A 24,954-nucleotide genomic window follows, 5' to 3' on the forward strand; every position below is an offset into this window, starting at 1 on the left:
TGTGGAGCTTTGACGTCCAGAGGGTAAGGGATTATCTCAAGCACCCGCACCTCGATATCATCGTACCGGGTTATATGGCTTCTGGTCACTTCACAAGATTGTCCTGACCTCAAAGTGTGCTGGAATCATCTGCCAGGGGCAGAACATATACACCAAATTTCACACGACCCTTCCTTCCAGACCCACAGAGGACTAACGGAGAACACCTTTCCAGGACGCAAGAAGCATCAGCCAAGTACTATCTACACAAGATGACTGATCCAATAAAACTGCATCCTCCAGCCATTCTCTTGCGGGCTCTGCTCGATTGCATCACCGACGACATCACACCTCTCTCAGTGCCTGCCATGAATGAAAAAGGCACGAAACTCTTCGGTGCCGCCATCCTCCTCAAGTCCGACCTCTCACTAATCCTTGCCGGCACAAATCACGAATCCGTGTCTCCGCTGAATCATGGCGAAACCTGGACTGTTAGCCAGTTCTTCAATCTACCTTTAGAAACACGTCCCAACCCCAAAGACTGTCTGTTCTTATCGACTCATGAGCCATGCAGTCTGTGTATTAACGCCATTGTGTGGAGTGGGTTTGACAATTTTGTGTATGTCTGGGACTATGCGGAGACTGACAAACTGTTCGGTATTCCTGGTGATCTCGAGGTGTGGCGTGACCGTTTCTATCATGGGCCTGAGCATGACTACGGGCATGGTTTCACGGATGTAGGCACCATGAATGGAGAGATGGCGAAGGACGGTTCTGCACATAAGGTGGAGCTGTACAAGAGGATCAACCCAAAGTTCGTGGCACGGTCAATTCAGGAGATCCTGAATGCAGTGCCCTCGGCCGAAAGGGAGCAGTGGGAAACGAAATTACAAAAGGTAAAGACAGACTATGGAAGGCTGAGTCCGACGTTCTGTCAAAGGACCGGAGTGACACAATAATCTTTCTTGCATAATCAGCAGCATATGATTGAGGGGAATTGCTGTTTTCTATAGTACGAATATTGAGAAACTGGGACAATTGAATGGGTGGCATCGAGCTTGTGGCAACAGTTTCGGTTTGAGGTGTCACGCAGATCGTGGTCACCCAACTGGGGGACAACTCGAACAGTCTGGGAGCTTGTGGATTAGAAACGACTGAATATGATTTTGTCATATCAAATTCGTATGGCATCACCCTGATGTGCTTGGCGATCATTTCACGATATGGCAACCGTATTCGCTATCCGGATCAGCAGGGCTCTGCCAGAAGCATGATGGTACGGAAACTGCTTACAAGCCACTGCAAGCATATATGTCGTGCATTTCACCAGCGAAACGGCTGCAGGCAGGCACATCGACAGAAAGGATTCCCAAGCCGTCACTAAACCACCACTGCTATGGTCAACGTCACGATCGCAGGAGGCACATCGTCGACACTGGGCCGCCTCATTACAGAGGCTATTCTAGCTACAAAAAAGCATCAAGTATCATCTTTTCTCGAGCGAAAAAACGATCAGAGCAGGATACCACATCCAATTTACAGCAAGCTGACAACGACACTAAACATGGAGCTCCAATAAAGCACGTAGTCTACACGTCAATCCCTTCGCCTATCAATGCCTTCACAACCCACAATATCAACATCCTAATCAGCGTCCTCAAACCTCTCGATCCAAATAAAACCATTACCTACCACAGCAAGCTCCTCTCAGCTTGTCAATCCGCCCAAGTCCAAAGGTTCATAATGTCAGACTGGTCCCTTGCTCCAGCCTCACACACCCACGTCTCAATGCTGAAACACAAAACCCAGCTTCACCAACTTGGACAGAAACGCATGCTCGCCGCACAACAAAACGATGGTTTTTGTAGTCGAGTGCGGCACCATTCAGAACGGCGGGTTTCTGGAATACTTCGTGCAGGGATACGGTGATCTTGAACTCCAAGCAGGTCTTGAGGACGACTTGATGCTTGAATTCATCGATATCAGGAATCGGAAACTTGTCATTCCGTGTGTTGAGACAGGCGAGCCGGCACGTGTGACCATGACGAGTCTCAGAGATATTGCGAACTTTGTGGCTGCGAGCTTAGATTTGCCAAGAGGTGTGATGACTGGGCAGATTGGAATTGCGGGTTGGACTGGGACATTTGAGAATGTTGTGGATGTGTTGGAACGTCTTGAGCCGGCAGTGGAGGTTGAAAAGGTGTATGTTACTGCCGAGGAGTGTCGGAATATGGCTGAGGAACACAGACAGACTTTCAGAGTGAAGATAGGAAAGGGCGAGTTTGATTTGGCTGCATTCAGAGGTGAGATGGTGGCACAGATGTATGCTGTTCTATGTGGAGAGGAGGACAGTGGTGGCATGGTGTGTGGGAAGACGTTGAATGAGTTATGTCCCGACGTGGAGACTGCAAATCTGAAAGAGCTGTTACACAAGGCATGGCAAAGAAGGTCAGCTGCCTCTTGTTGAAAAATAGATCAAGGTCACATATCTCGGCGTACGTTTTCAGACTCCGAAACTATCGATCGACGGCAAGCTCCATGAGCGACCACGAATTGTCTTAGTCAGAAGTACATTAACGATTAAACCTACATATGTCTATAAAACTCAACTTCCGATTCCTTCTCTCTCATCTCTAAACTCCGCTCATAAGGTCTACGCAGATGTGTTGATCTTGGTCTTAGATCTCCCCTTTAGATGTTTCCTACCACTCCAGCACAAGTCATAAAAGCTGCATAACGAAATGAGGATCATTCGGTAGTGGTCCATCGTCTAGCCAGATATCGACATCGAGCTCGAAGATGCCGACGCAGTGGTAACGCTCGACGTTGCATTCAGGCCTTTCGTAGCGTCTGAACCATGATACGCCGTGAGCATATATATAGCCACTAGCGATTCGGGAACTTCCGCTGTTGGCCAATAATACTAATGCGCGCACAGCTCGTCAGCACCATTCCAGGTACCCTGTATTGGAAAAGATGCCTGGGCAATTATAGACATCAGCAAGAGTCAACTTACATAACTTATCGGCTCAGCTGGTGCTCCACGCTCGATTCGTGGTGGTCCTGTATCAAATCTGTTACACCATGTTCCCTCCGGGACTCGTTGTGCTATCTCCCCGCCACGCATGCAGAAAACGAAGAAATGTTCGTTTATCTATACACAAGTCCGGATCAGTTAAGGCATCTCGCCACAATAGAGTAGACCCACGCAGGTGAATTGACCCATTCTGTACTTGCGAAATGCGCAAATGAACTTTGCATTCAGGTCGGTAGGCAGGAGAGGAACAATGTTCTTGGGAGTGGTTTCTGTTGCAACTGCTGATTGGCAGAGAAGGAGCGTAGCCGCCCAGGCAAGCGTGGTTTGGAGTGTGTATTGCATGGCTGGCAAGCCGTCAAATGCAATTCACGGAAGATCGGAGAGGACAGAGAGAGGAAAGTGACAAGCTTGTTAGTTGCACAGACGATCGAGAGCTATAGCCTGGCTGAGCATGATCAGGTGGTTGATTCAAGTACAAAGCTGGCCTCCATCAGTAATTCGTGGACAAGAACAAAGAGGAGGGACGCATTCGCCCAAAATGTATAGCGTACCTGTCTTTGTTATATATCCTCACTACTGCCTTGAGCCACTTATCACGAACAGGCAAGGACCACTGGGTCCACGACTACATCACCACCTGGCGTATGTGATTTTCAGGCATAAGATTAGTTTCTTCTGAGTAGGACCGCGATTTTTAGCCCTTCAGTGATTCAAACAGCTGTAGCTCTAAATTGATGATCTCGTATTTGCCGAACAGCTAAGGAACGAATAGAGCACATGATAGACTCCGAAGGTTTCCTTGCCGAACGACGAGTCCAAGACAAAAGGCAAATAAGAGCATGCATCCCTGCCGCCCAAGTCTCTGTCAATACACGAGATGCGAGCTCACTTCTCTCAGTCTGCCAGAGCCTTATGGTGCAATTGGCGTGCTGGACGCACGCGCCGTGCTTCAAGAATCTCACATCGTCCACGGCGTGACCTTATCGATATACGCCAATGACATTAGCGCTTCTACATCAGCTTTGGAGGGGTTCTCTTCGGACCATTCGAACTGGGATCTATTTGTTAGTGTATTGACGCCCCTAAACAGGGCTTTGAGACAAGAAAAGCATATGCATCGCATTCGTTCGGCGTACGTATCCGGTCTTATTCTGTGCAATCTCCCATTCGATACCGCCCATATATCGACAAGCTGTGTCTTTTTCCATCGATGAGACCTTTTCGTATCCGCCATTGCACCATGTGTACGACACTGGGCTCATCTAAAGGTAACCGATCAAAGTTAGCCACTGTGGAATTATATGCTAGTGGACGTTCAGGTATGCCGCATCGACGTGTAGAAGGCACAAGAAGGACCGAGGCACAAGACGTTCGCATACAAATGTGCCTGGTGGAATATTAAAGTGAGCACAGAACGGTCAACAAGTCTGGCCTCTCTAGCGATAGTTCGAGGGCTAGATGGCGTTCATTGTTGCCTAGTGTGTGCAGACCCATATCAAAGATTGGTTCAACAGTTCTGCTATATATAGCTTGGCCATTCTCAACTGAAATAACTCCTTGTAGATTGGACGAAAGGGTTTGATATCGTTCGATCACAGTCGTGGTCCGGCATAGGGCTCATTTAGTTTCCTAATTCGCATTACATGACAATACACTTTCGTCCACTTTTCTCTTTCTTGCCCTTCTTCCCTACTCTCCGCTCCATCATAGGCTGCTCGAGCACCACATTCGGATCTGTGGCACTCCTTCCAAACTCATTATGGTATCCGATCGCGCTACGACTTCTTTCATACTCAAGTCTGGCTCCAAGACCAGCGCTCCCAATACTATTGATCGTATCCAATCGTGGATAACTTGGCCTTGGACTGTGACCTAGACCCATGCTCGGGGTAAATAAGTTAGGCGTGCTTCGGCTTGCTCCAATAGACCTATTGCTCCCTCGAGAACTGCTTCGAGAAACACCGTTGGGCATTGCGAGAGCGCGAGTGAAGGACACAGTGCCTGGAACACCGGCTGCGCCCCAGGCGGCACGAGGTGTGGGAGACGGTGAACATGCGAAGTCATGAGTCGCTGAACTGCCACCTGGTCTGTGGCCTGGTTGTAACGGAGAAGGGAGAGAGGACTGGTGACGGCTCAGACGTGCCATCTGTTCAGCAGTCGGAATGCTTGGTGCAATTGGATGGGTATATGTGTGGAGGGATTGTGGTGTTGTTCCGGTATTGTAGCTCGGTCGGTTAGAATCATGTTGATATTGGTATTGCTGGGACGTTGTTTGAGATTGCGAGAATTGTTGAAGATGATGCTGTGGTGGACTGCTCCTGGTCTCATGACGACTTGCTGGCGACTCGTTGACGGGCACAGGCGGAACAGGATGATTGAGACGATTCTGTAAATTTGCACCAGTCAAGCTGATTCTGTTCTCACTTCGGCCAGCACTTGTTGGAGTCGGTAACCTTGGCGATTGTCCTTGGGGCTGATCTGGCATCCACGATTGACGATCTGGCGTAGGTGGAGAGATAGGGTGGGTCAAAGTCGAACGAAGTGTCAAGCCCTCTTCACGTGGATGTGTTCCATGTGCTTGCACAGCTTCTTCGAAGTAAGAGCCCGGAGGTGGGACATCAGGAGCGCTGATTGGTGAAACATGACTCTGACGGTTTGCTTGCGGGTATCGATAATTTGGATCGTGTTCTACTGTTTCTTCGGGTATGTTGTCCGGTCGGGGACTCCGCGCTGCCGGGCCATATTGACCCATGCTCTGACTGGGACCATGTTCACTTAACATTGTTCCATCCATGGAGGTGCTCTGTCTCGCATATTGTGTCGATCGACCTAGCTGTAAAGCTTGGGTTTGTACAGTACCCAAGTGTTGTTGTGGCAGAGCTCTCGGCTGGAAAGTGCCTAGTTGTGCAAGGTTTCCATTTAGAGTGGCCGAGTGACTGGAAGCTTGGGACGCCGTATGTGGTCGCTGTCCAAACGATGGCACAGCTAGGCTATCATGGCCATACGGAGGTGGTGGAGTTTCCCAACTGTCGACAGATGCCCGATGGTGCGGTCTGGATCCTGGTACAGAGCTATCTGTAAAAGAAGAGCCTAGTGGAGGACGAGGTGGGAACCGAGCATGCTGAAACCCTGCAGCAGTCTGCGACCTTGATAACCCTGACGATCTTGAGAGTGGGCTGACTATCTCTTCGCCGGGTGATGGATGGGTAACTATCTGCCGGCGCATCACTTCGTCAATATGAGATTGATTAGGTGGCGAAGCAGCTGTCTGAGATCTGGTTAAACTCGTTCTTGCAGCCAATCCACCATTCCTGCCACGAGCACGTACAGTACGTCGTCGTTCCATTGCAACTTCGACCTCGATATTTCCAAGCTGTTCTGTGAGAAGCTCTGGTTCGTTGTCGCCTACCTCAATTGTATATTCGCGGCTCTCCCTAGTCGAAGGTGAGTAATCGAAGTCCAGAAGACAGATCCGCGATCCATCGACTGGCATGTTCTCCTCACCAAGATCGTCTGCGAACTTGTTCATCCCAGCAGGCGCCGTGACGACCAGCCGCTTTCCAGAAAATTCGCAAGGGTTTTCTTCGGAGTTCTCTACCCACCGCAAACATGTGAAACCCTCGATTGTGCGAACAGCTTTGGACTTGACAAAGAGACTCTGACGCCAGTCTACCTTGCCAGTAAGACCTTCCTCGTCCATATCGATCATCTGACTGCTGCCCGAGACCGACGGTGAATATGCCATTAGAGGTTCGATATGCCCCGTGGCAGATGTGAGAGCAGCAAGGCGACGCACACGCTCTTCATTCTTGTCAACGACAGAACCCATATCCGGACTGACATCTAGACGCTCAGGGACTCCATACAGGAACAATCCGTGCTCATGGAATCCAGCTGCCGCAAGAGTGCCACATGCGGTAGCGGATGGTGCAACGCAGGGTTGAGGAAACTCAAAGCGTTCCTCGGTCGGTGGACTAAGAAAGTAAACCACACCACTTCTTGTGTCATCCGTGCGTACTGCACGATATGTCATTAATGGATGATCGTAGGCAAACACCCAATTTGTGTCGCCTTCGGTGTGACCTGGCAATAAAGCAACATGGCTGACAGTGCTGCTGATCTGCGGAAATAGGATCTGCGTCGTCCACATTCGGCTGTGGATTTCCCGAGGTGTGATATTCGGATCATTTTCGGAGTAGAATGGCGCTGTGATCACAACAGCATTGGGCTCTTCGAGGTCATGCGAAGTCCCAACGATCATGGAACCGTCACCAGAGAATGCTAGTGAGTCAACAGCTTCGCTTCGTACAGCTCTTCGATCGGTGGATAGTGCATTGTGAGCTAGTGAGAACACTTCAATTCCACCAGTCCATGCAGCAGCTAAGACAGTACCTTCATGCGCAAGAGCGATTGTTCGAGGTGGATTATCGAGCACAATGACCTGCAAATGCTTGACTGGATTACCTGATGTTAATCCATAGATATTTGCCTGATACTTCGAGGATAAGACTGCGAGCAACGAGCCATCGTCGGTAACGGAAGCAGAAAGAGGTCGTCTGACAGTCTTCAATTCTCTCTGAATCTCAATAGTGTCGGATGCAGCATCAAGGACATATATTCTAGAAGAGCTGAGGGCAAGGACAGTTTGTCCATTAGGCGAGAACTCGAACCGAAAAGCTTCACCGCCGGGAAAGGCCGCAGAGCTGTTAGCACTGACGGAGATAAGATTGATGATGGTCTCTCTAGGTCTTAGATAGGCGGCGAAGAGGTTTCGCCGAACTTCAGCAGCGAATTTGGTTTTGAGCCGATACAAGTCGTTTTTGCGGAAAGGGCCAGTAATTACATTGTTTGAGAGTGCATATGACGGACATCGTGACAGATGGTGTGCATAGAGCTCCAGGTGTTGTGACTTTCTATACCACGTTGGATTGAGTAGGCACAAGGATGCAAAGCCATTTGAATCGACGGCCCATAATATTCTGCAGCAGGTCAGCCTGTGGGTTCAGATTCGGGTTCGTCGTACGTGTAGAGGCAAAAGGGTCTAGTGGCAGTCTATACACACCTCTGAATAACTTCTTCGGGAAGTTGATGGAACAGAAATGCAGATCGATCCGATGCTTTTGGCTCAATCAGCGGTCCCCGTAGTACTCTCTCGTCAAGATTACTAGAGATTGTGGTACTAGCACCCCAGGGAGGTGAGTCGAGCGAGTGTGGTGATATCGGCTCGTGGTCGTTCAGGAATCGCTGCAGGGGATTGTGGGGTCCATTCATTTCTTACTGTCCAGACGCGCTACGTCTTTACCATAAAGTCAGACTTTGAAAGGCTAATTGAGCACATCGCCAGGTCAGACCGAGCCAGTGGCCCACTTCGCAAGTGCTTTAAGCAGCGGTCATATGTGCTCGTATGGTGCTCTGAGTTTTGTTATCAGCTACCATGTGTTGAAGATCAAGTGATAAAGTGTGACACGTAAGATGTGGATCTAATTAGTACTGTAAAAGGTTGCGTCTTTCACTGCTTGGAGATCCTGGTCGAAGACTCCAATAGAACTTCCGTTGCGAACGCTTGCTGGACTTTTGAAGATCTCTGACGTGTTTGTAGATGGTGTCAACGTCGCAAGCTCTTCAGCTATCCTGTTCAGTTGGCGCTGATACCGATGAGTTCACGTCGCGACAAGGTGAGGTTGGCGCAGATCCGTGCTTGGCGAGGCGAGCGGCCGCGAAAGTTGAGGCTTGTCCTAGAAGGGCGACGCCTGGAGCTTTACTCAAACGTCGCAGCATTAGCTGATCTCAAGTGCCACTTAGCAATTGCTAGTCTCGTTCGTGATTGCTTATTCCGGGCCAGCTAACCACGAACAGACTGTCTAACGAGATAGTTTTGCCCCGTTGTTTCTATCTTTACAGTATTTCCGCTGCTCAGGAAGGTTATTTTCTTTCGGGGAGACATAAATGTACTATATCTACGTGCGAAGTATTCCTCCTCAAACTCGTGTGCAGCTTTAGAGGGCAAGTAGAATGAGCTCTTTGGGCTGATATCACACGTCGTATCCCAGTGGATTACTGGTAGTTCGAAGAAGATATAAGCAAGGTCAAGGAGATGGACAGCATGGTGAGGCGTTTCCATCCTAGCTGGACACTGGTAGCCGTTACGAAACCATACGCAGGTAGGGACAACCTTGTCAACCAAACCAGCATGGTGATGATTTTGGTATTTTACAATTCAGATTGTCTGAGGTCAAATGAAACTGATCACACATATATACTGTAAAAGGCACACCTTGGTGCATAATGTACTAAGGGTGATACGTACTCTACCTATACAATACTCGAAATGCATACACTTACAATCTACCAGGCTCCAAATTATTAGCCAGATTTAGCTAGAGAGGAGATTTCGGATGTGACTCAGATAGCTCATTTCTTGTCGCTGGGCTGGGAGCTGCCGAACCAGCCAAACATGCCAGACTTCATGTTCTGCATCATCTCTTCTTGCATCTTCTTCTCCGCTGCTTCTCGCTCAGCAAGAATCTTTGGTCCTTCCTTTTCAAGATGTTGTGACAGTCGTAAATACATTTCCTGTCCTCTTTCTCTGATTATGTCGGTATAGTGCTTGCCCTCAGCTTCTGCGTCGTGTATGCTCTGCATGCCAGTTGCGTTTCTTGGCTTGCCACCAAAGATTGAGCCAAGGCCAAACCCTCCAGCCTTCCTGTGTTTTCTCTTCTCCGCTTGCTGTGCTTCCCATTTCTCACGAAGCAACTTCTGACGACGATCAAACTCGACAGGGATGTATTTGCCATCAAAGGACTTGATCACTTCTCTGGTATCTTTGTACTCTAGTGCGGCGACATTTTCTAGGAAGGGAATGAGGTCGATGAGGGTAGTGTCGTTGGGGTCGCCATTCCACTTAGGAAGGACAATGGCGTTCTCCGGCTGTTTCTTAACATGGTGAGGGTCTGAGTCAACGACAATGACCTTGCTCAGATCTCGATTCAGGTAGGACAGATCTTTGACATAACCGCCATCTTCATAAACGGTCATTTCTCGGAACAAAGGGTACACCATCTGGTAGGGATCGATCTTTCGATGAATCTGGTCGACAGTGAAGGAGGGCTGAGCACTGAAGATAACTAGCTCGTAATATGGGCTCAGATACTTGACGAAGTAATCCAGGCCAGGCCTTTTCGCAATGCGCCAGCCGTGTTCACGACTCCACTCTGAGTGGACAAGCACATCTTCGAGACCCAGTACAAGGGTATAGGGAGGCATGTTGGGGTCCATGACTTGAGCGTCGGGGAGGAGTTTCTTGGTCACAGGATCTTTGTAGTAGCTCATAGTTGAACCCCATCTTGCCATGGCACGAGCATACATGAGACCTGGAGTATAGCCATTGGCGACATCTTTGTGTTGCTCTGCCTCCTCTTCTGACCAATCTCGGCCCATGTATAAGGCGTATATTACAGCGCTCGAAGCCAGGAAAGCATAGAAGTACTTCGTCAAGGCTGAACGTCTTCGATCGCTAGAAGAAACATAGGAGCTTCGGGGGAGGCCGTCGCCGCCTCTTTGACTAGGATCTGTAGATTGAGGGTTGGACCCATCTGCAGTAATGTTGAGGGAGTCTGTCGACGATTGGCCTTGCCTTTGCGACCTCGAAAGTTCTGCGTCTATTGTGGATGGGATACCCTGGGTCAGGTCAGGTAAGGGCGTGTTTGGTTTCGCATCGGGGTCGTAGTCTGATGGGATACCCTGCCGCAGGTCTGGAAGTGGCTCTGACGGTAACGGCTCGGTTGACTGCTCTCGCGCGACTGATTCTGTGTTGCGATGTGTCTGTGTTCTAGGCTCTTGAGGCTGTGGTGGAGGTGTTGGCTGAGCAGTATGCCTGACCGATGAGTCGTGGACGGGCGAGTTTGTCTGAATATCTTCTGCAGCCTGTCTCGGCACCGGCCGTTGTGGTGGGTATTGTTTCTGGCTGTATTGTGATTGCGACGGTAATTTGAAGTCTCCTGGCTGATGCAGGCGAGCTCTATCAGAGCGTATGCCCCGTGTTTGACATTGCGCTATCGTCAGGCGTGATGCTGATTTGAGTGAATGGGGCCTCACGAGAGGAAGGACAGCACGTCTTAGCATGATCTGTCAGTCATACCAGTGATAAGTAAGAGCAAGAACAGATGATGCTGCCGCTCCAGATGATAGTGCTGTCGCGAGCGTGACCTGAGCACCACCAGTCTCCAAAAAATGTTGCAGGAGGCTTTCCAGAGACCAAGGCAAACACGACAAACATTTCCTCGACTGCTCGTTCCGTCATATGAGCTTTTCCACCGCAGTTTCCAATCTTTCTTTTCTCTTCCACAAATAGAAAGTTGAATACCCCAGGCAATAATTTGGCTGTTCGTTCACAGTCATTCATGTTCGATCGGCTGTATTAGCTGGGCAGACCAGACACATCGTTCTCCCAAAGAGCACCAAAAAGGAATCACCTGTGATTTGGAGGCCCCGTAAGGACGAGACATCATACTTCTCGCGATAATGACAATCTAGAATCTCCTTCCCCAACAGGTTCTTCCCTTCTTATATATCTACCTTTATATTAGCATACCTAGTTGAATAGCTCTCAGTCACCCTAAACCATTGTCCTTGTTCCCCAGGAACGAAAGCCGCCGTTCAAGTTGTGTCTACCCACCGCCACATCCAAATACGTGAATCCCGCGAAGAAGTGATTTCCAGGAAGGCGAGCTGTCCACGGAGATACCAAACATATTGATATACGACCATACCTATACTGCTTCCCCTTCGGTCTGAATTCAGTGCCATTCGCGCTACCTACTACTTAAGCCAAGCTCATGCCTATCCGTCGCAAGCCAAAATGGGCGGGAAACATGGTAGAAGCATTTCCAGTTCCTGAAGACAGACAGCCAGGCTACAAGAAGAAGAAACAGCGCTACGAGACTGAAGACGCAGAGTTAACAGCTCTACTCCCAGACCAGTCCGGCAAGACCATCGAACAAGCACTCTCCCACCTCAACCTCAACCACATCTCGAACACAAAACACGACGTCCCCAGCCAACCCTTCCGCTTCCTCGACCTCCCCTCCGAGCTTCGCAATAGAATCTACCACACCCTCCTCTTCTCCCTCCCTGACCACGACGGCTCCAGCTCCGGCTCACGTGTTTCGCCTCTCCTCGTCTCCAAACAACTTCACCTCGAAGCCAGCCACATCCTCTACTCCCACACGCGTTTCCCTCTCTTCCCGCTCCAACTCTTCGAATCACCACCAACAATCCTCGATCTTCCATCGCACTACCACCCATCCGTTACGAATCTCCTCCTCACACTCGGCCCCTCCTGGACCAACCCACCCAAATCATGGCGCGTTACGCCCCGTCTCTCTCGTGTACTCAAGAAACTCACAAGTCTACGAACATTGCGCGTCTTCGTCGAATTTGACCCTTCACATCCAGCGTTCAAGATGCACAGGATCAGTGAGAACTATTACACGGATTTCTGTGGGGAGTTACTGGGAGATATCCTTGAGACAATGCCGCAGTGTGGTTATGTAGAGTTAGATGGCAACTCGGGAGTGGATGTCAATGGACCGTTAGTGAGGAAATTGAGGGAGGAAGTCAAGGAGGCAGAAAGGGAGCTGAGATGGGGTGGGAAAGCTGGTTGGGCACATTTGTATGACAAGCCAGAGGTTAGCAGGAGGGTTGTCGAGAATGTGATGTTTGAAGATCGAGTTGCAAAGATTGTAGACGAGGAAATTGTAAGAGTGGTAGGACAGATTTGATATTACTAGCTTTGAGCCTGTACTGTGGTGTTTGCCACATGCACGATCAGACTGCGTGTACAAGGATTACCCACAATAGACCCCTTTGCTTGAACACGTCCTGTTGTATTGGAAACCATCAATCGTTCGTACTTGGAGTGCACAGGCGTCAGGGTCTATGGTCAGTACGCCCGCCATACCCTCCTCCATGATAAGAGATCGGATAGAATCGCAGTAATGGGAAAGTCCAGGTCTTGCTGGCCTGCTTCCTGGGCTTCAGCGCACGGGAAGAATTCTCCGCCCGCTTCCATTTCTAAGACCCATGCCTCGTACTGGTGGTATATAGCCTTCATCCTCTTCGCCTTCTGTAATAGATCTACGTGTGACGGTCCCATGACCCGGAAGTGGTTGGGCAGAGGTCTCTAGTCTTCATCTATCTCCATGCTACCGTTCGCAGCCCCGTGACCGTTAGGCTGCTCGGCTTTCCTGGCTACGCTCGCTTCCTTATCGATCATCTGCCTGGATACTGCGACGATGTTGTCTTCGATGAGCTGTTGGCCAACGTCCTCGATGTGTTTCTTCGGATCGACTTTGCCGACGTATCTCGTCTTGAGCTGCTCTTTGGTGAGTTCATTTTCTTCTCGTACCCTCTTCTCGTAGCCATCTGCCAGATCTACCAATCTTTGCAGGCCATCTTCGGTCTTCTTTCTTTCTGTTGCAAAGCTGCCAGGAAGTTCCAGGCCTTCAGTCCAGACCTCCTTGTGCAGATTCATAAGCATGTTCTCTTCTAATCCTGTCTTCCGGTATTGTATTCCGATACTGTAGTAGTGCCTGTTGAGCCCATGAATAAGTGCCTGGATGCTTGGCTTGTTTAGATATGCCAAATTCGATGTGGTTTGTCGTGGTTCTTGTCCCATCATGAGAGTCTGTGGATTGATGAGTCGGAATGCATCAATGACAACTTTTCCTTTTACACTCTGAATCGGATCAACGACGACAGCCACAGCTCTAGGTGTAAGCTGCTCGAAACTCTGTTGTGTATTGATATCCACGCTCGACAACCAACACCCGAAACCTGGATGCGAATGGTACCAGCCCACGACCGTCTCTTGTCTTCCAGTCTGTCGCAGCATGTCCATCATCTTGGTTTGGAAGACAGGATCTACCGATTCGACGCTGACTGACGTTCCAGATTGTGGCATAGCAAAGACATCCACTACTCTTACTGTGAAATCATCCACGAATTCACCCAGCATCAAACCCATGACTTCCATAGGAACACCTGCACGGCCGTGCCGTAACATTTTGAGTAAGGCGAGAGATGATATGTAAACCGTTTCGCTGTTATCGACAAGGTTCGGAGCATCTGCGCCTGGAGGGCCTTGATTCATGCCCATGCCCTGGGCGGCGGCGAGCATGCGGTTAAGGCGATCCATGATTAAATGGTGTACGAAGAGGTTGTTGCTGTCTTTGGTGCTCGGGTGAGCAGATCAGTCGTGCCGCCGCTGTGGGTTGACCCTTCACTTTCAGTTTCAAGAACTAACAAGCCAAAGGAGTTTGTGTTGATTGAGACGGAGAGGCTGTCGAGGTTCGTGCTTGCGACTGTGACTGAATGTCTGCTTCGGATGTAGTTCACAAACAGACTGAGAAGCAACGACGAGAGGATTGATCTAGAAATTGAGTGTAAACGGCAGCAATGCTTGAAGGCAAGTGCAGCCAGTCGTGTGGTCACTGCCATTTCCTTCCACACGGAAATACGCAACTCTTTTGGTACCTGCGGGCAAATTCACGCTAGTATCTGGCTAAAAAGTCACGCTAGTGAGAGCTAACAGTCTGTAACGAGGCTGATCAGGCGTCTCCAATTTGCAGCCTCGTTTAACGCGAACCCGTGCGGAGGACGAACCTTTGAGTGACCTGCGCGACTTGTGAAGCCGAAGAGCATGTCCTCGTGTCTGAGCATATTTCTCAGGTCCTCGACTCCTGGCACCGAAACTGCTTTTACTACATTTAGTCTCCCTTCGCTCGCATTCTTGCTTTCTCTACATCTTGGCCGATTACACAATCTGAGTCGACTCGTCCTACACCCTCGAACCCCCCATATCGAGCACATTGAACTGAGGATACAAGTATTCAAGGTTGACCACGATCTCAAACGTCAGCATGGGCTCAACAGCTTTTGCGCCCATCGATGAGGCGCGGCCGGAAAGCCAGAAGAAACGAGTGGCCTACTTCTACGACAGTGACGTGGGCAACTACGCCTATGTATCTGGTCACCCCATGAAACCACATCGTATAAGGCTTGCGCACTCACTAGTTATGAACTATGGCTTATACAAGAAGATGGAGATCTACCGCGCTAAGCCAGCTTCCAAGTACGAAATGACTCAATTTCACACAGACGAGTACATTGAGTTCCTGGCCAAGGTTACACCAGATAACATGGAGAGCTTTCAGAAAGAACAGCAGAAGTACAATGTGGGTGACGACTGTCCAGTCTTCGACGGACTGTTCGAGTTCTGTGGTATAAGTGCAGGCGGCAGTATGGAAGGCGCAGCAAGATTGAACCGGCAGAAGGCGGACATCGCAATCAATTGGGCTGGAGGTCTACATCATGCAAAGAAAAGCGAGGCATCTGGATTTTGCTACGTCAACGACATCGTCTTGGGTATAATAGAGCTGTTGAGATTCCATCAAAGGGTGCTTTACATCGACATTGACGTGCATCACGGAGATGGCGTGGAAGAGGCTTTCTACACAACTGATCGAGTAATGACTGCATCCTTCCACAAGTATGGTGAATACTTTCCAGGTACCGGTGAGCTGAGAGATACTGGTGTCGCTCAAGGCAAGTACTACGCGGTCAACTTTCCATTGCGGGATGGCATCGACGATTATTCCTACAAGCATATTTTTGAGCCTGTCATAAAGGCCATTATGGACTTCTACAGACCTTCAGCAGTCGTGTTGCAATGTGGCGGTGATTCACTGTCTGGCGACAGACTTGGTTGCTTCAATCTCAGTATGCGTGGCCATGCCAACTGCGTCAACTTTGTGAAATCTTACAACTTACCGACTTTGATCCTTGGTGGTGGTGGCTACACGATGCGCAATGTGGCAAGAACATGGGCATTCGAAACTGGATGTCTAGTTGGCGAGGACATGAGCGCCAACTTACCATACAATGACTACTACGAATACTATGCTCCAGACTACGAGCTAGATGTACGGCCATCAAACATGGATAATGCAAACTCAAGGGAGTACCTGGATAAGATCTTGAAAACAGTGCTCGAGAACTTGAAACGAACACAACATACTCCATCCGTACAAATGCAAGACGTGCCTCCTTCGTTAGCAATGAATGACGAGGATGAAGCAGCACTCGACGACGAGGACGAAGACAACAACCCGGACCGACGTATGACACAAAGGCGATTCGACAAGGCGATAGAGAAAGATGGTGAATTGAGTGACAGTGAAGATGAGGACATGGCACAGCAGAATGGTGTCAGACGGCAGAACGGGACTAGGAAAAGGAGGCAGATCATCGACCACAGAGATCTCATGGATACTGTGGACTCTGCTGCAGATAGTGGGCTAGGCACACCACAAGCGCCAAGTCCGGTGCCGGACGTTGCAGATAACATGAGTGTGGATAGTCCAAATGGTGGTAACTATGCTGTCGAGGAAGATGCAGCTGAGGAAATAGCAGAAGGAGATGTGACCATGGGTGACATTGACAATGCAACTGTAGCAGACTCAACCAAAGTTGAAGTCGCCGATGGGGTTGCAGGAGAAGCAGCATCAAGCATAGGTATTGCTCCTGAAAGTGCAGATGAAGCTATCAAGATCAAGAAGGAGATTATGGCTGACAATGCGGCTGTTGCAGCTCAAGAAGAAGGTCGTATGGAGCGCGAGGAGTTGAACGCTGAAGGTGAAGCGCGTACAGAAGCTGCAAACAATGGACCATAGAACAAGTGGAAGTGTTTCCGCTGGCACGAGTAACGTGGAGTTTCGGGGACAAAGATGAGCCATGGTTCTATGTGAGGTTGTGACTGGGTTGAAAGGATGCGGGTTTTCGCAGCGGTCAGGCAGTATGGTCGTCCTGCAGCATATGTGGTCTTACTCGACTTCGGGGTGGACTTGCCATACGAGTGGACATTGGCGCATGGTTCGGAGAAGGACATAAAGGATTATCATCTACCGGCATTTGTAGCACCGCGAAGGTTCGTTCCTTTCGAGGATATTAGAATCATCTCAGATTTGGTCTTGTATGCAGGCTCATGCTTTCTGATGCTCGAACACTGTTTCCACTTGCTCTTCATTTTGCCAGCAACTGCTAGTCAATCGTGCCAAGCTGTTTGCAACGTTTGTACACTTCTACGGTTAGCAGAGAGCACATTAGATGCGAAAAATCTTGGCACACTTTTCGCCGATGAGGAGGAACCCACATCAAAGAACCTCAACCTGCGCTCGTTTACCACGATTTTTGTTCAGTCAATTCATACACAACAACCGTCAAGATGTCGTCCAAGAGAGGGTATGCGCTTCCGAGTCCCTAAACCGTGCAGATGCGATGAATGTCGTGGCAGGAAGAACGAATTGTCAAGAGCAAGGCTAATGGTTGAATTCATAGTCGTGGTACCTCTGGTAACAAGCTGAGAATGACTCTCGGTCTGCCTGTGTACGTACAGCCCCGAATTTCCTTTCTTATACAAGTGCCGAATCCCTTTCGAGTTCGAAGTCAAGGGAGGAGATTTTCAAGCTGCGAAAGAGCAATGGACCGAGTACATGCATGGGATATTTCGACCGATCACGAAGATGGGTCCAGATCGTCTATCGAAATCGGGATTGCCAACCTGGAAACATAAACAAACAATATTCGGCAAAGGACTAAAGGCTAATTTTGCGTTCTGTAGTGGTGCCGTTATGTCCTGCGCAGACAACTCAGGTGCACGAAACCTGTACATTATCTCCGTCAAAGGTATTGGTGCTCGTTTGAACAGACTGCCAGCTGCCGGTGCAGGTGATATGGTCATGGCCACAGTCAAGAAGGGAAAGCCAGAGTTAAGGAAGAAGGGTACGTACACAAACTACCTACTACACTAGAGAAGAAGGATGGAAAGGTTGTGCAAAAGAAAAGTTCGCTAATACCTCGCCAGTCATGCCCGCAGTCGTTGTCAGACAATCAAAGCCATGGCGCCGACCAGACGGTATTTACCTGTACTTCGAGGATAATGCTGGTGTCATCGTCAATCCCAAGGGTGAGATGAAGGGTTCAGCCATCACTGGTCCTGTCGCAAAGGAGGCTGCTGAGCTTTGGCCACGTATTGCTTCCAATGCTGGTGTCGTGATGTAAGAGTGTGGTCATAACGAAGATGCGAAATACGTGAAGGAACTGCTCGAAGATTGATACAGCGGCCTGCACATTGAGGGACGCGATCGCACTTTACACGAGAATCCGATATGCTCGATCGGGATCAATGACAAAGGCAAACTGATATGCTGAAGAATCTGAGCCGGAGTAGCCTAGTGCGCGGCGCTGCATACCACGATGTTACGATTCGAAGCAGGTTTACAGCGAAAGTGCTGTTTCAAACCCTGGCTCATGCCATAGACAATGGCAATTTCAGAATTTCAAGACAAGCAATGTCGATTACTGGCTTGTCCAACTTGCCCAGAGTTCTTTCCCATGTGCTCGTTGTTATTGCTTCGAGCGCCACCGTTCTATGACTGACTTGTTAGGAGCAACAAATGTCATGATCCAGGTTTACGCGATCCGAGACATAGCTGACATCCTTCCCAGGAACAGCTGAGAATAGGTCTAAGACTTCGGATCACAATCTATTTGTCGTCTCAACTACACAATAACACTACCCCTTATATCTTAATCTTCCAGCTGAATCCTCATACGAAACACAAGAGCCAGTCTCAGACATTTGCGTTGTATTGTGTCCACCATGGATGGCTGACACAATGGGCTTATACTTCAATATGCCTTTGAGAGGCTATAAGGCCTTACGCCCTGCCTCGTGGGCAGATGTCCTTCAACGATTCTATACAAAAATCCTGTACAAGAAATACATATATCTAACATTATACAACCATGGCCATCGAGCACAGCAGCCGTGCGACTCCAGCCACGAGCCCAACATTGAGGAAGACAAGTACTACAAACCATTGCACTAGTTGCCACAACCCTACCACATACCTCGTCCGCATACCCGTCGACGTCGACGACGCTGGCTGCGGTCGGAGGTTATGTGTAAGCAGATGCCTGGACATATGGCTGGATAAAACTGGAGCGGTTGTCGTTGGAGGCAGGGGTTTAAGCAGAGAGGTCGTTGAGGCATTAAGAGAGTATTCGAGTATATGATCAGAAACTGAAGAGGATAGCAGAAGATGCGGTTCTCGTCAATAGTACGATACCACCGAGATCTGTCTGGAATGAACTGAGGCTCAGGGACCGCAAGATGTAACAACAATGGGTTATGTTAAAGCGATCAAAATTGTTCTCTTTTCACAACACTAGTCCTAGTTGACTATGAAAATATGGGGGGCAGCTGTATTTTCATTCTTGTGCTCCTGTACGATTGAAAGTGCAAAATTACCGGTTTCAACACTGCTCACGTCGATATGACGGCACATAATCGTGATCCTCGGCTACGTCTTCTCCAGGGCAACCAGAGTCTCCTCTTCTTCTTCTCCGTCATAGTAGAATACAGTACTTCTTTTTCACATTCATTTTTTAATTCCCTGCTACGCGGAGCGTTTGACATAAACTCGCAGTAGTACAGAAGTCTGTCCCAATGACGAGGGCAGCCACACCCCCACATGTCCGCGAAGGTCGATCGACGACCCCACGGGGCGAACGGAATGTGCTCGTGGTGTAGCTCACTTGACTGATGTCATTGCTAACCATTCCTCGTCTACTGGATGTTCATAGAGGAGAAGGAGTATATAGTGACTTCGTGGTCTTCACCTCGTCATATATCTCTAGGATTCATACTTTGAAAAACTTCCGGAACAGAACAATCCATAGTCTTACCGACAAGGACAACCAGCCGACAGCAACAAACAACAAGTTCAATCTCTAAGATCAGACCTAGCCAAGACAACAAAACACCATGGATCGCAATTTCGAATCCAACATGGGCGCCGGCCGCTCCCAAGGCGTCGCCGACGAGCGCAATGATTACGGCCTCGGCGCTGGTGGGTCCCAAGCCCAAGACAAACTCTCAACAACCCTCTCCGCCTCCGAGCGCGGCAATACAGAGAATCTCGGCACCGGACGCGGCGCTCAGCCATCCGATACAGGCGACAATCAATTCGGCCTTGGGAACGAGAGACGTGACCAGGCGCCTGGTCTTGGTGGTGGTGAGGAAGGCATGGGGAAGACCGCTGGTGGAACGGGAGTGATGGGTGGACAGGCTGATGATGGACATAATGAGTATGGGATGGGGAGTGGACGGCCGACGAGTGAGCAGGGTATGGGAATCATTCCGGGGAAGGGATCGGAGGGACATGGACACGGAGGTAGTAGCGAAGGAGGTTTGAAGGACAAGATTAAGGGTGTGTTTAGCAAGGATAAGTAGGCTCTGACGTTATCAATCGGGCTGCATTGTGAGAGCTGAGGTCTCATGGGTTATCACGTACTGTATCTGATACATTAATGTGAAGCAGTTTGATGTCGACGCTGGCAGAGTGGATGGTTGATTTTCTACCACTCCTACAGTCTTTATTCTGCACCATATCAGGCATGAATCGTCGTACCTATCCTTCAAGCCCATCAAGCTTATTCAGTCTCCATTTACTACCTCATCGAGCACATTTTGACTTATTTCGGAATGATTCTCCCATTGGAGGACAGTTTCGTCTCCACCAGATCCAAGCTGTCGGTGTTGCTCAAGACCAGGCTATGTCTGCTAATTCGTGCATCAGGAAGCTCAACGACATAGGTGCCTTGGCACAGGATAATTCGAGAATGCCAATTGAGGTGGGCTCCGAAGGTGCTCATAATGAATCGTCGATTTGCAATGCTATACTATCATGGATGCATACGTATCTCCCTCGAGCGATTTGTGCCTGTGGAAGCGGACCTGTCTCAATGCTTAAGTACTGCCCTATTCTGTCATCACTGCGTTGGTCGATACTGAGCTTCATTGTGTCGTGTCGGTTCGATTCAATTTCTCGCTCTGCTGCCACTTCTTCACATCCAATTTTCCTCCTGTCCTTGACAGCCCAAGATGGCGATCGGCAACGCTTTCAACGAGAAAGATGAGGCCACGACATCAGTACAGCAGCATAAGCCGTCTCATGCTTCCTCGGCCTCGAATCAGCCAATCAACTCTTCGTTCTCCTCCTCAACACCGCTGTGCGTGGACGTTACAGCTGTCCCACCATGTCCAGGAACTGACACATCGGAAGACAGCAACGATGATGCACGAGAGAGAGCACAAGTCGAGAAGAAGTTGGTACGCAAGCTGGATATATGCTTGTTGCCAGTGTTGATTGTGATGTGTGCATTTTCGATCGTGGACAAGTCTGGAATCAGGTGAGTGAGAACAGCTCCGTTTGAATTCAAATGTGTCGTCGCCGCTGGGAGACATTTGGCTAGAATTCGATTCCTCCTCCTTCTCCTGCATTTCTTTGTCTTAAGCTGTGGCCAGTACCTTTGACACACCCATACTGATCTCCTATACAGCGTAGCTCTGATTGACAACCTCAAGCACGATATTCACATCACGCAAACTCAGTTCAACATCGGCATCGGTCTCTTCAATCTAGGCACTCTCCTCTTTCAGCTTCCCTCAAACCTGCTTATCACTCGTGTCCGACCCTCTGTGTACCTGTCCTTCTGCTGCCTCGCGTGGTCTTTGGTCTCAGCATGCCACGCGATCATCCACGACTATCCATCCTATACTCTCGTTCGAGTATTTCTCGGTATCGCAGAAGCACCTTTCTTCGTCGGTGCGGTACACGTTATGAGCAGCTGGTACACTAGACGTGAACTCGCATTGCGGAACTCTTTCATATTAGGCGCCATCATCCTCACCTTGACCTTCATATCCCCCCTCAGTGGTGGTATTTTGCAAGCTCTGGGAGGAAAGAATGGATGGGCAGGATGGAGATGGCTGTATTTATTGTATGGAGTCTGCGGGTTCGCGCCTGCTATTGCTGGATTCTGTCTCTTGCCTGATTATCCTGGTTCGAAGAGGAGAAGGTGGTGGTTGACCGAGCAGGAGCAAGTAGTTGCACAACGTCGAATCAAAGAGGATCGAGTGAACGAAAGGGAAGTCGAACGGAAGAAGCTTGCAACTGGACTGGTTGATGCACTGAAGGATAAGAGAACCTGGATCTTCGTAAGTTGTTCTTTTCTTCCGCATCTGGCTTGCTGCTTTCATTCTCATCTGGACAGCCGTCCACCTTTACAGATGTACTGACGCGACTGCAGGTTATGATGCTCATGGCTCGCAAATCACTTGAGGGTCTTTACATCTACCTCACACCAATCACTTTAGCCATCACTAAGCAGCTCTTCCCAAACTCTTCCATCGACATGAAGACACTGTCCCTGATTATTGGCTCTCCACCAGCTCTATTAGCAGCTATCTTAGCCTTGTTTTTCGCCTACACTTCCGATCGTTACTCAGAGCGGACTTTCCACCTCGCTGTGCCTCTCGTATTTGCGCTGATAGGCACAATCACCAGTGCCGCATCCTTGAATCCAGTAGCACGCTATGTCAGCAGTTACCTCTACCTGGCTGGCCATGTGGCTGGAACAGCACTATTATGGTCTTGGGTGCCAGGCGTCATTCAAGAAACTCCTGAGAAGAAGGCTTGTGGTATTGCTATAGTGAATGTGCTCGGTGGTCTGGGTGGTCTATGGAGCCCTTTCTTGTTCCGGGGGCGGGACATGCCAAGGTATCCATTGGCGTTCGCAGTGATTTCAGGCTTTATCGTGGTTGATATTGCTTGCTGTTTTGTGATGAGGTCAGTTTTGAAGAAGCAGAACCAGAGGCTTAAGGACAAAGCGCAAGAGAATGCGACTGAGGAGAAGGTATATGTTCTATGATAGCCATGGCGAATTGTGCACTAGGAATACATCTTCCCAAGATAGGATTTCTGAGATAGAATCAGTCCACTGATGGGATTGAACAAGCTTGTGATCGATGCCTACTCCATGAATCTTGCTTAATTCGATAGACTGCGAGCTTAGTCCATCTCGAGACAGCATGGAGCTTCGCGACGCGTCCTTCGCAGTACGTAAGTGCTCAAATCATCTTCGTGGTGTACCAGATGCGAAGCTCTAGAGAATCTCGCAAATTCGCGGGTCACTTTCTCTACCGTAGAGCAAGTGTGGTGCCTGGCGCGTTAATAGCTACGGCAAACGCTAGCACTCGTTATGATGAAAACTTGTGTAGCATTGGGAGGAAAACCACCTCGGTAGGAAATTGAAAGATTGTGAAAGAAACTTCTAAAAAGTCGGAGGCTATTCTATGTCATCAAGAGATGCGAGACTCGTCAATTACAAAGACTAACTGATGGACATCCATTGTGTTCTTTTAGGTATACCGACGGAGCGAATGTTGTTCCGTACCGATTTCTCTGGGGAGCTACCTGAAATATACTCGACTATTAAGAGGACTTCATCTGATGCATGGACAGTCTACGTCTGATTGCTGAATGGCTGTTGCTAGATGTTTTGTTCTCTAGAGGCAGACACAACCATACCTAGCACTCTTTGAACGATATGCTTTGCGTCACTGCTCCGAGCTTTACAGTTCCCTCGAATTACGAGTTGAGTGACCTGCCGGTACCAGCTATCACAGAACCAACAGACGTATGCATTGAAGTTCATGCTGCGAGTGTCAACCCTGTCGATGTAAAGAAAGCATCTGGAGTATTCAAGCGAGTATTGAAGGATGAGTATGGCTTTGCTACTACCCCTCACGACATATTTGCTGAACGACAGTGCCAAGGTTTCCGTACATGGTAGGCTACGACTGCGCTGGTGTGGTAAAGGAGGTTGGGGACGATGTGAAGAAATTCAAGGTTGGTGATGAGGTTTATGTGAGACTACCAGAGAGCCATCGTGGTGAGTCCTCTGCCTTGTGATTGCGGCCAATACATATTTACTCGCACGCTAGGTTCATGGGCTGAGTACGCCACATGTCCTGAAAGCTACATCGCATCCAAACCGAAGATGCTGAATTTCGAAGAGGCAGCATCGTTACCATTGGCTGCGGTAACTGCTTTACAGGCCTCGCGAAAATACAGGGGCTCATTGGAGGGCAAGACAGTATTTGTGCCTGCTGGATGTGAGTTGCTCAACCCTATCCATTCTTTGTGGTGAGATGGCTTGATTCATTGCGATTCAGTAAGTGGCACAGGCTCGCTCGCGTGTCAACTAGCGAAAAACGTTCTCCACGCCGGCAAGGTCATCACTACAGTGTCCACAGCAAAGATACCTAAGGTGCCCGAGTTGCTGGGCCCGGGTGTAGTCGATCAAAGTTTGTCACCTCGATACTTCTCACTCATAGCGCCGTCATATTAACAGATCATCAGTAATCGATTACACCAAGGAAGAGCCTACCACTGTCATCCCACGTGGAAGCGTCGACTTCGTCTTTGACACTACCGGAGAAGCTATGCGATTTCTCTCTCTCATGACACCTTCAACTAGCTCCATCGTCTCGATCTCGACATTACCTTCTGGCACGCAGCTGCAAGGCTCGTCAATCATGCGACGGCCTGATAACCCTCAGATGCCGTGGCTGGAATACCTGAGCCTGAACCTCTTGGACATAGTGAGCAAGTTGCGAGCAAGAAGATGGGGAGTGGAGTATCAGTACATGTTCCTGGAGCCAGACGGCGAGGATCTGGGCGAGATCACCAACTACGTCGAAGAGGGACTACTAAGACCGGTCATTGGATCTACAGCAGACATGAAGAATCTCGATAGCGTAAGAAAGGTAGCTGGCTTCGTCTATGATGGCAAAGGAGGACTCGGAAAGTCAGTCATCAAGGTGCGGTAAGAACTAGAGTTGACCTTGAGGACATACTAAACGGTCCACTATTTTGCGAATCATGGCCTTATCAGAAAAGGTCGACGCCATGGCTACGAACAAGGTCCAGTTCTGAAGTGCAGATAATTCCCTCAGATTTCGAAGCTCAAGT

At 49.3% G+C, this 24,954-nt stretch overlaps 11 protein-coding genes across 11 annotated transcripts; 8 read left to right on the top strand and 3 right to left on the bottom strand.

Moving 5' to 3' along the window:
• Positions 1–251: 251 nt before the first annotated feature.
• On the top strand, positions 252–938 carry LTR64_008672 (uncharacterized protein; the record flags this gene model as incomplete). The annotated part of the gene is made up of 1 exon (XM_064902982.1): positions 252–938. The coding sequence occupies one exon, from the start codon at positions 252–254 to the stop codon at positions 936–938; it is 687 nt and encodes a 228-aa protein (XP_064750634.1).
• Positions 939–1,834: 896 nt separating this feature from the next.
• On the top strand, positions 1,835–2,541 carry LTR64_008673 (uncharacterized protein; the record flags this gene model as incomplete). The annotated part of the gene is made up of 2 exons (XM_064902983.1): positions 1,835–2,427; positions 2,487–2,541. The coding sequence occupies 2 exons, from the start codon at positions 1,835–1,837 to the stop codon at positions 2,539–2,541; spliced, it is 648 nt and encodes a 215-aa protein (XP_064750635.1).
• A 2,114-nt stretch (positions 2,542–4,655) lies between these two features.
• LTR64_008674 (uncharacterized protein) lies at positions 4,656–8,287 on the bottom strand (the record flags this gene model as incomplete). The annotated part of the gene is made up of 2 exons (XM_064902984.1): positions 4,656–7,995; positions 8,079–8,287. 2 exons carry the CDS (start codon positions 8,285–8,287, stop codon positions 4,656–4,658), a joined length of 3,549 nt encoding a protein of 1,182 aa, XP_064750636.1.
• Positions 8,288–9,427: 1,140 nt separating this feature from the next.
• On the bottom strand, positions 9,428–11,315 carry TIM50 (mitochondrial inner membrane protein required for protein import; the record flags this gene model as incomplete). The annotated part of the gene is given in 2 exon segments (XM_064902985.1): positions 9,428–11,140; positions 11,154–11,315. The coding sequence occupies 2 exon segments, from the start codon at positions 11,313–11,315 to the stop codon at positions 9,428–9,430; spliced, it is 1,875 nt and encodes a 624-aa protein (XP_064750637.1).
• Positions 11,316–11,850: 535 nt separating this feature from the next.
• On the top strand, positions 11,851–12,795 carry LTR64_008676 (uncharacterized protein; the record flags this gene model as incomplete). The annotated part of the gene is given in 2 exon segments (XM_064902986.1): positions 11,851–12,771; positions 12,790–12,795. The coding sequence occupies 2 exon segments, from the start codon at positions 11,851–11,853 to the stop codon at positions 12,793–12,795; spliced, it is 927 nt and encodes a 308-aa protein (XP_064750638.1).
• A 401-nt stretch (positions 12,796–13,196) lies between these two features.
• Positions 13,197–14,210, bottom strand: RPN11 (multicatalytic endopeptidase; the record flags this gene model as incomplete). The annotated part of the gene is made up of 1 exon (XM_064902987.1): positions 13,197–14,210. The coding sequence occupies one exon, from the start codon at positions 14,208–14,210 to the stop codon at positions 13,197–13,199; it is 1,014 nt and encodes a 337-aa protein (XP_064750639.1).
• Positions 14,211–14,934: 724 nt separating this feature from the next.
• On the top strand, positions 14,935–16,746 carry RPD3 (histone deacetylase; the record flags this gene model as incomplete). The annotated part of the gene is made up of 1 exon (XM_064902988.1): positions 14,935–16,746. The coding sequence occupies one exon, from the start codon at positions 14,935–14,937 to the stop codon at positions 16,744–16,746; it is 1,812 nt and encodes a 603-aa protein (XP_064750640.1).
• Positions 16,747–17,297: 551 nt separating this feature from the next.
• Positions 17,298–18,133, top strand: RPL23A (60S ribosomal protein L23A; the record flags this gene model as incomplete). Its single annotated transcript, XM_064902989.1, has 3 exons — positions 17,298–17,314; positions 17,469–17,854; positions 17,937–18,133. The coding sequence occupies 3 exons, from the start codon at positions 17,298–17,300 to the stop codon at positions 18,131–18,133; spliced, it is 600 nt and encodes a 199-aa protein (XP_064750641.1).
• A 1,768-nt stretch (positions 18,134–19,901) lies between these two features.
• On the top strand, positions 19,902–20,537 carry LTR64_008680 (uncharacterized protein; the record flags this gene model as incomplete). Its single annotated transcript, XM_064902990.1, has 2 exons — positions 19,902–20,365; positions 20,510–20,537. 2 exons carry the CDS (start codon positions 19,902–19,904, stop codon positions 20,535–20,537), a joined length of 492 nt encoding a protein of 163 aa, XP_064750642.1.
• Positions 20,538–21,020: 483 nt separating this feature from the next.
• Positions 21,021–22,849, top strand: LTR64_008681 (uncharacterized protein; the record flags this gene model as incomplete). Its single annotated transcript, XM_064902991.1, has 3 exons — positions 21,021–21,328; positions 21,479–22,136; positions 22,229–22,849. 3 exons carry the CDS (start codon positions 21,021–21,023, stop codon positions 22,847–22,849), a joined length of 1,587 nt encoding a protein of 528 aa, XP_064750643.1.
• Positions 22,850–23,766: 917 nt separating this feature from the next.
• Positions 23,767–24,812, top strand: LTR64_008682 (uncharacterized protein; the record flags this gene model as incomplete). The annotated part of the gene is made up of 3 exons (XM_064902992.1): positions 23,767–23,872; positions 23,925–24,095; positions 24,343–24,812. 3 exons carry the CDS (start codon positions 23,767–23,769, stop codon positions 24,810–24,812), a joined length of 747 nt encoding a protein of 248 aa, XP_064750644.1.
• Positions 24,813–24,954: the final 142 nt, after the last annotated feature.

This window comes from Lithohypha guttulata, assembly GCF_036872675.1.
Source record: "Lithohypha guttulata strain CCFEE 5908 chromosome Unknown scaffold_11, whole genome shotgun sequence".
Taxonomy (NCBI): Eukaryota; Fungi; Ascomycota; class Eurotiomycetes; order Chaetothyriales; family Trichomeriaceae; genus Lithohypha; species Lithohypha guttulata.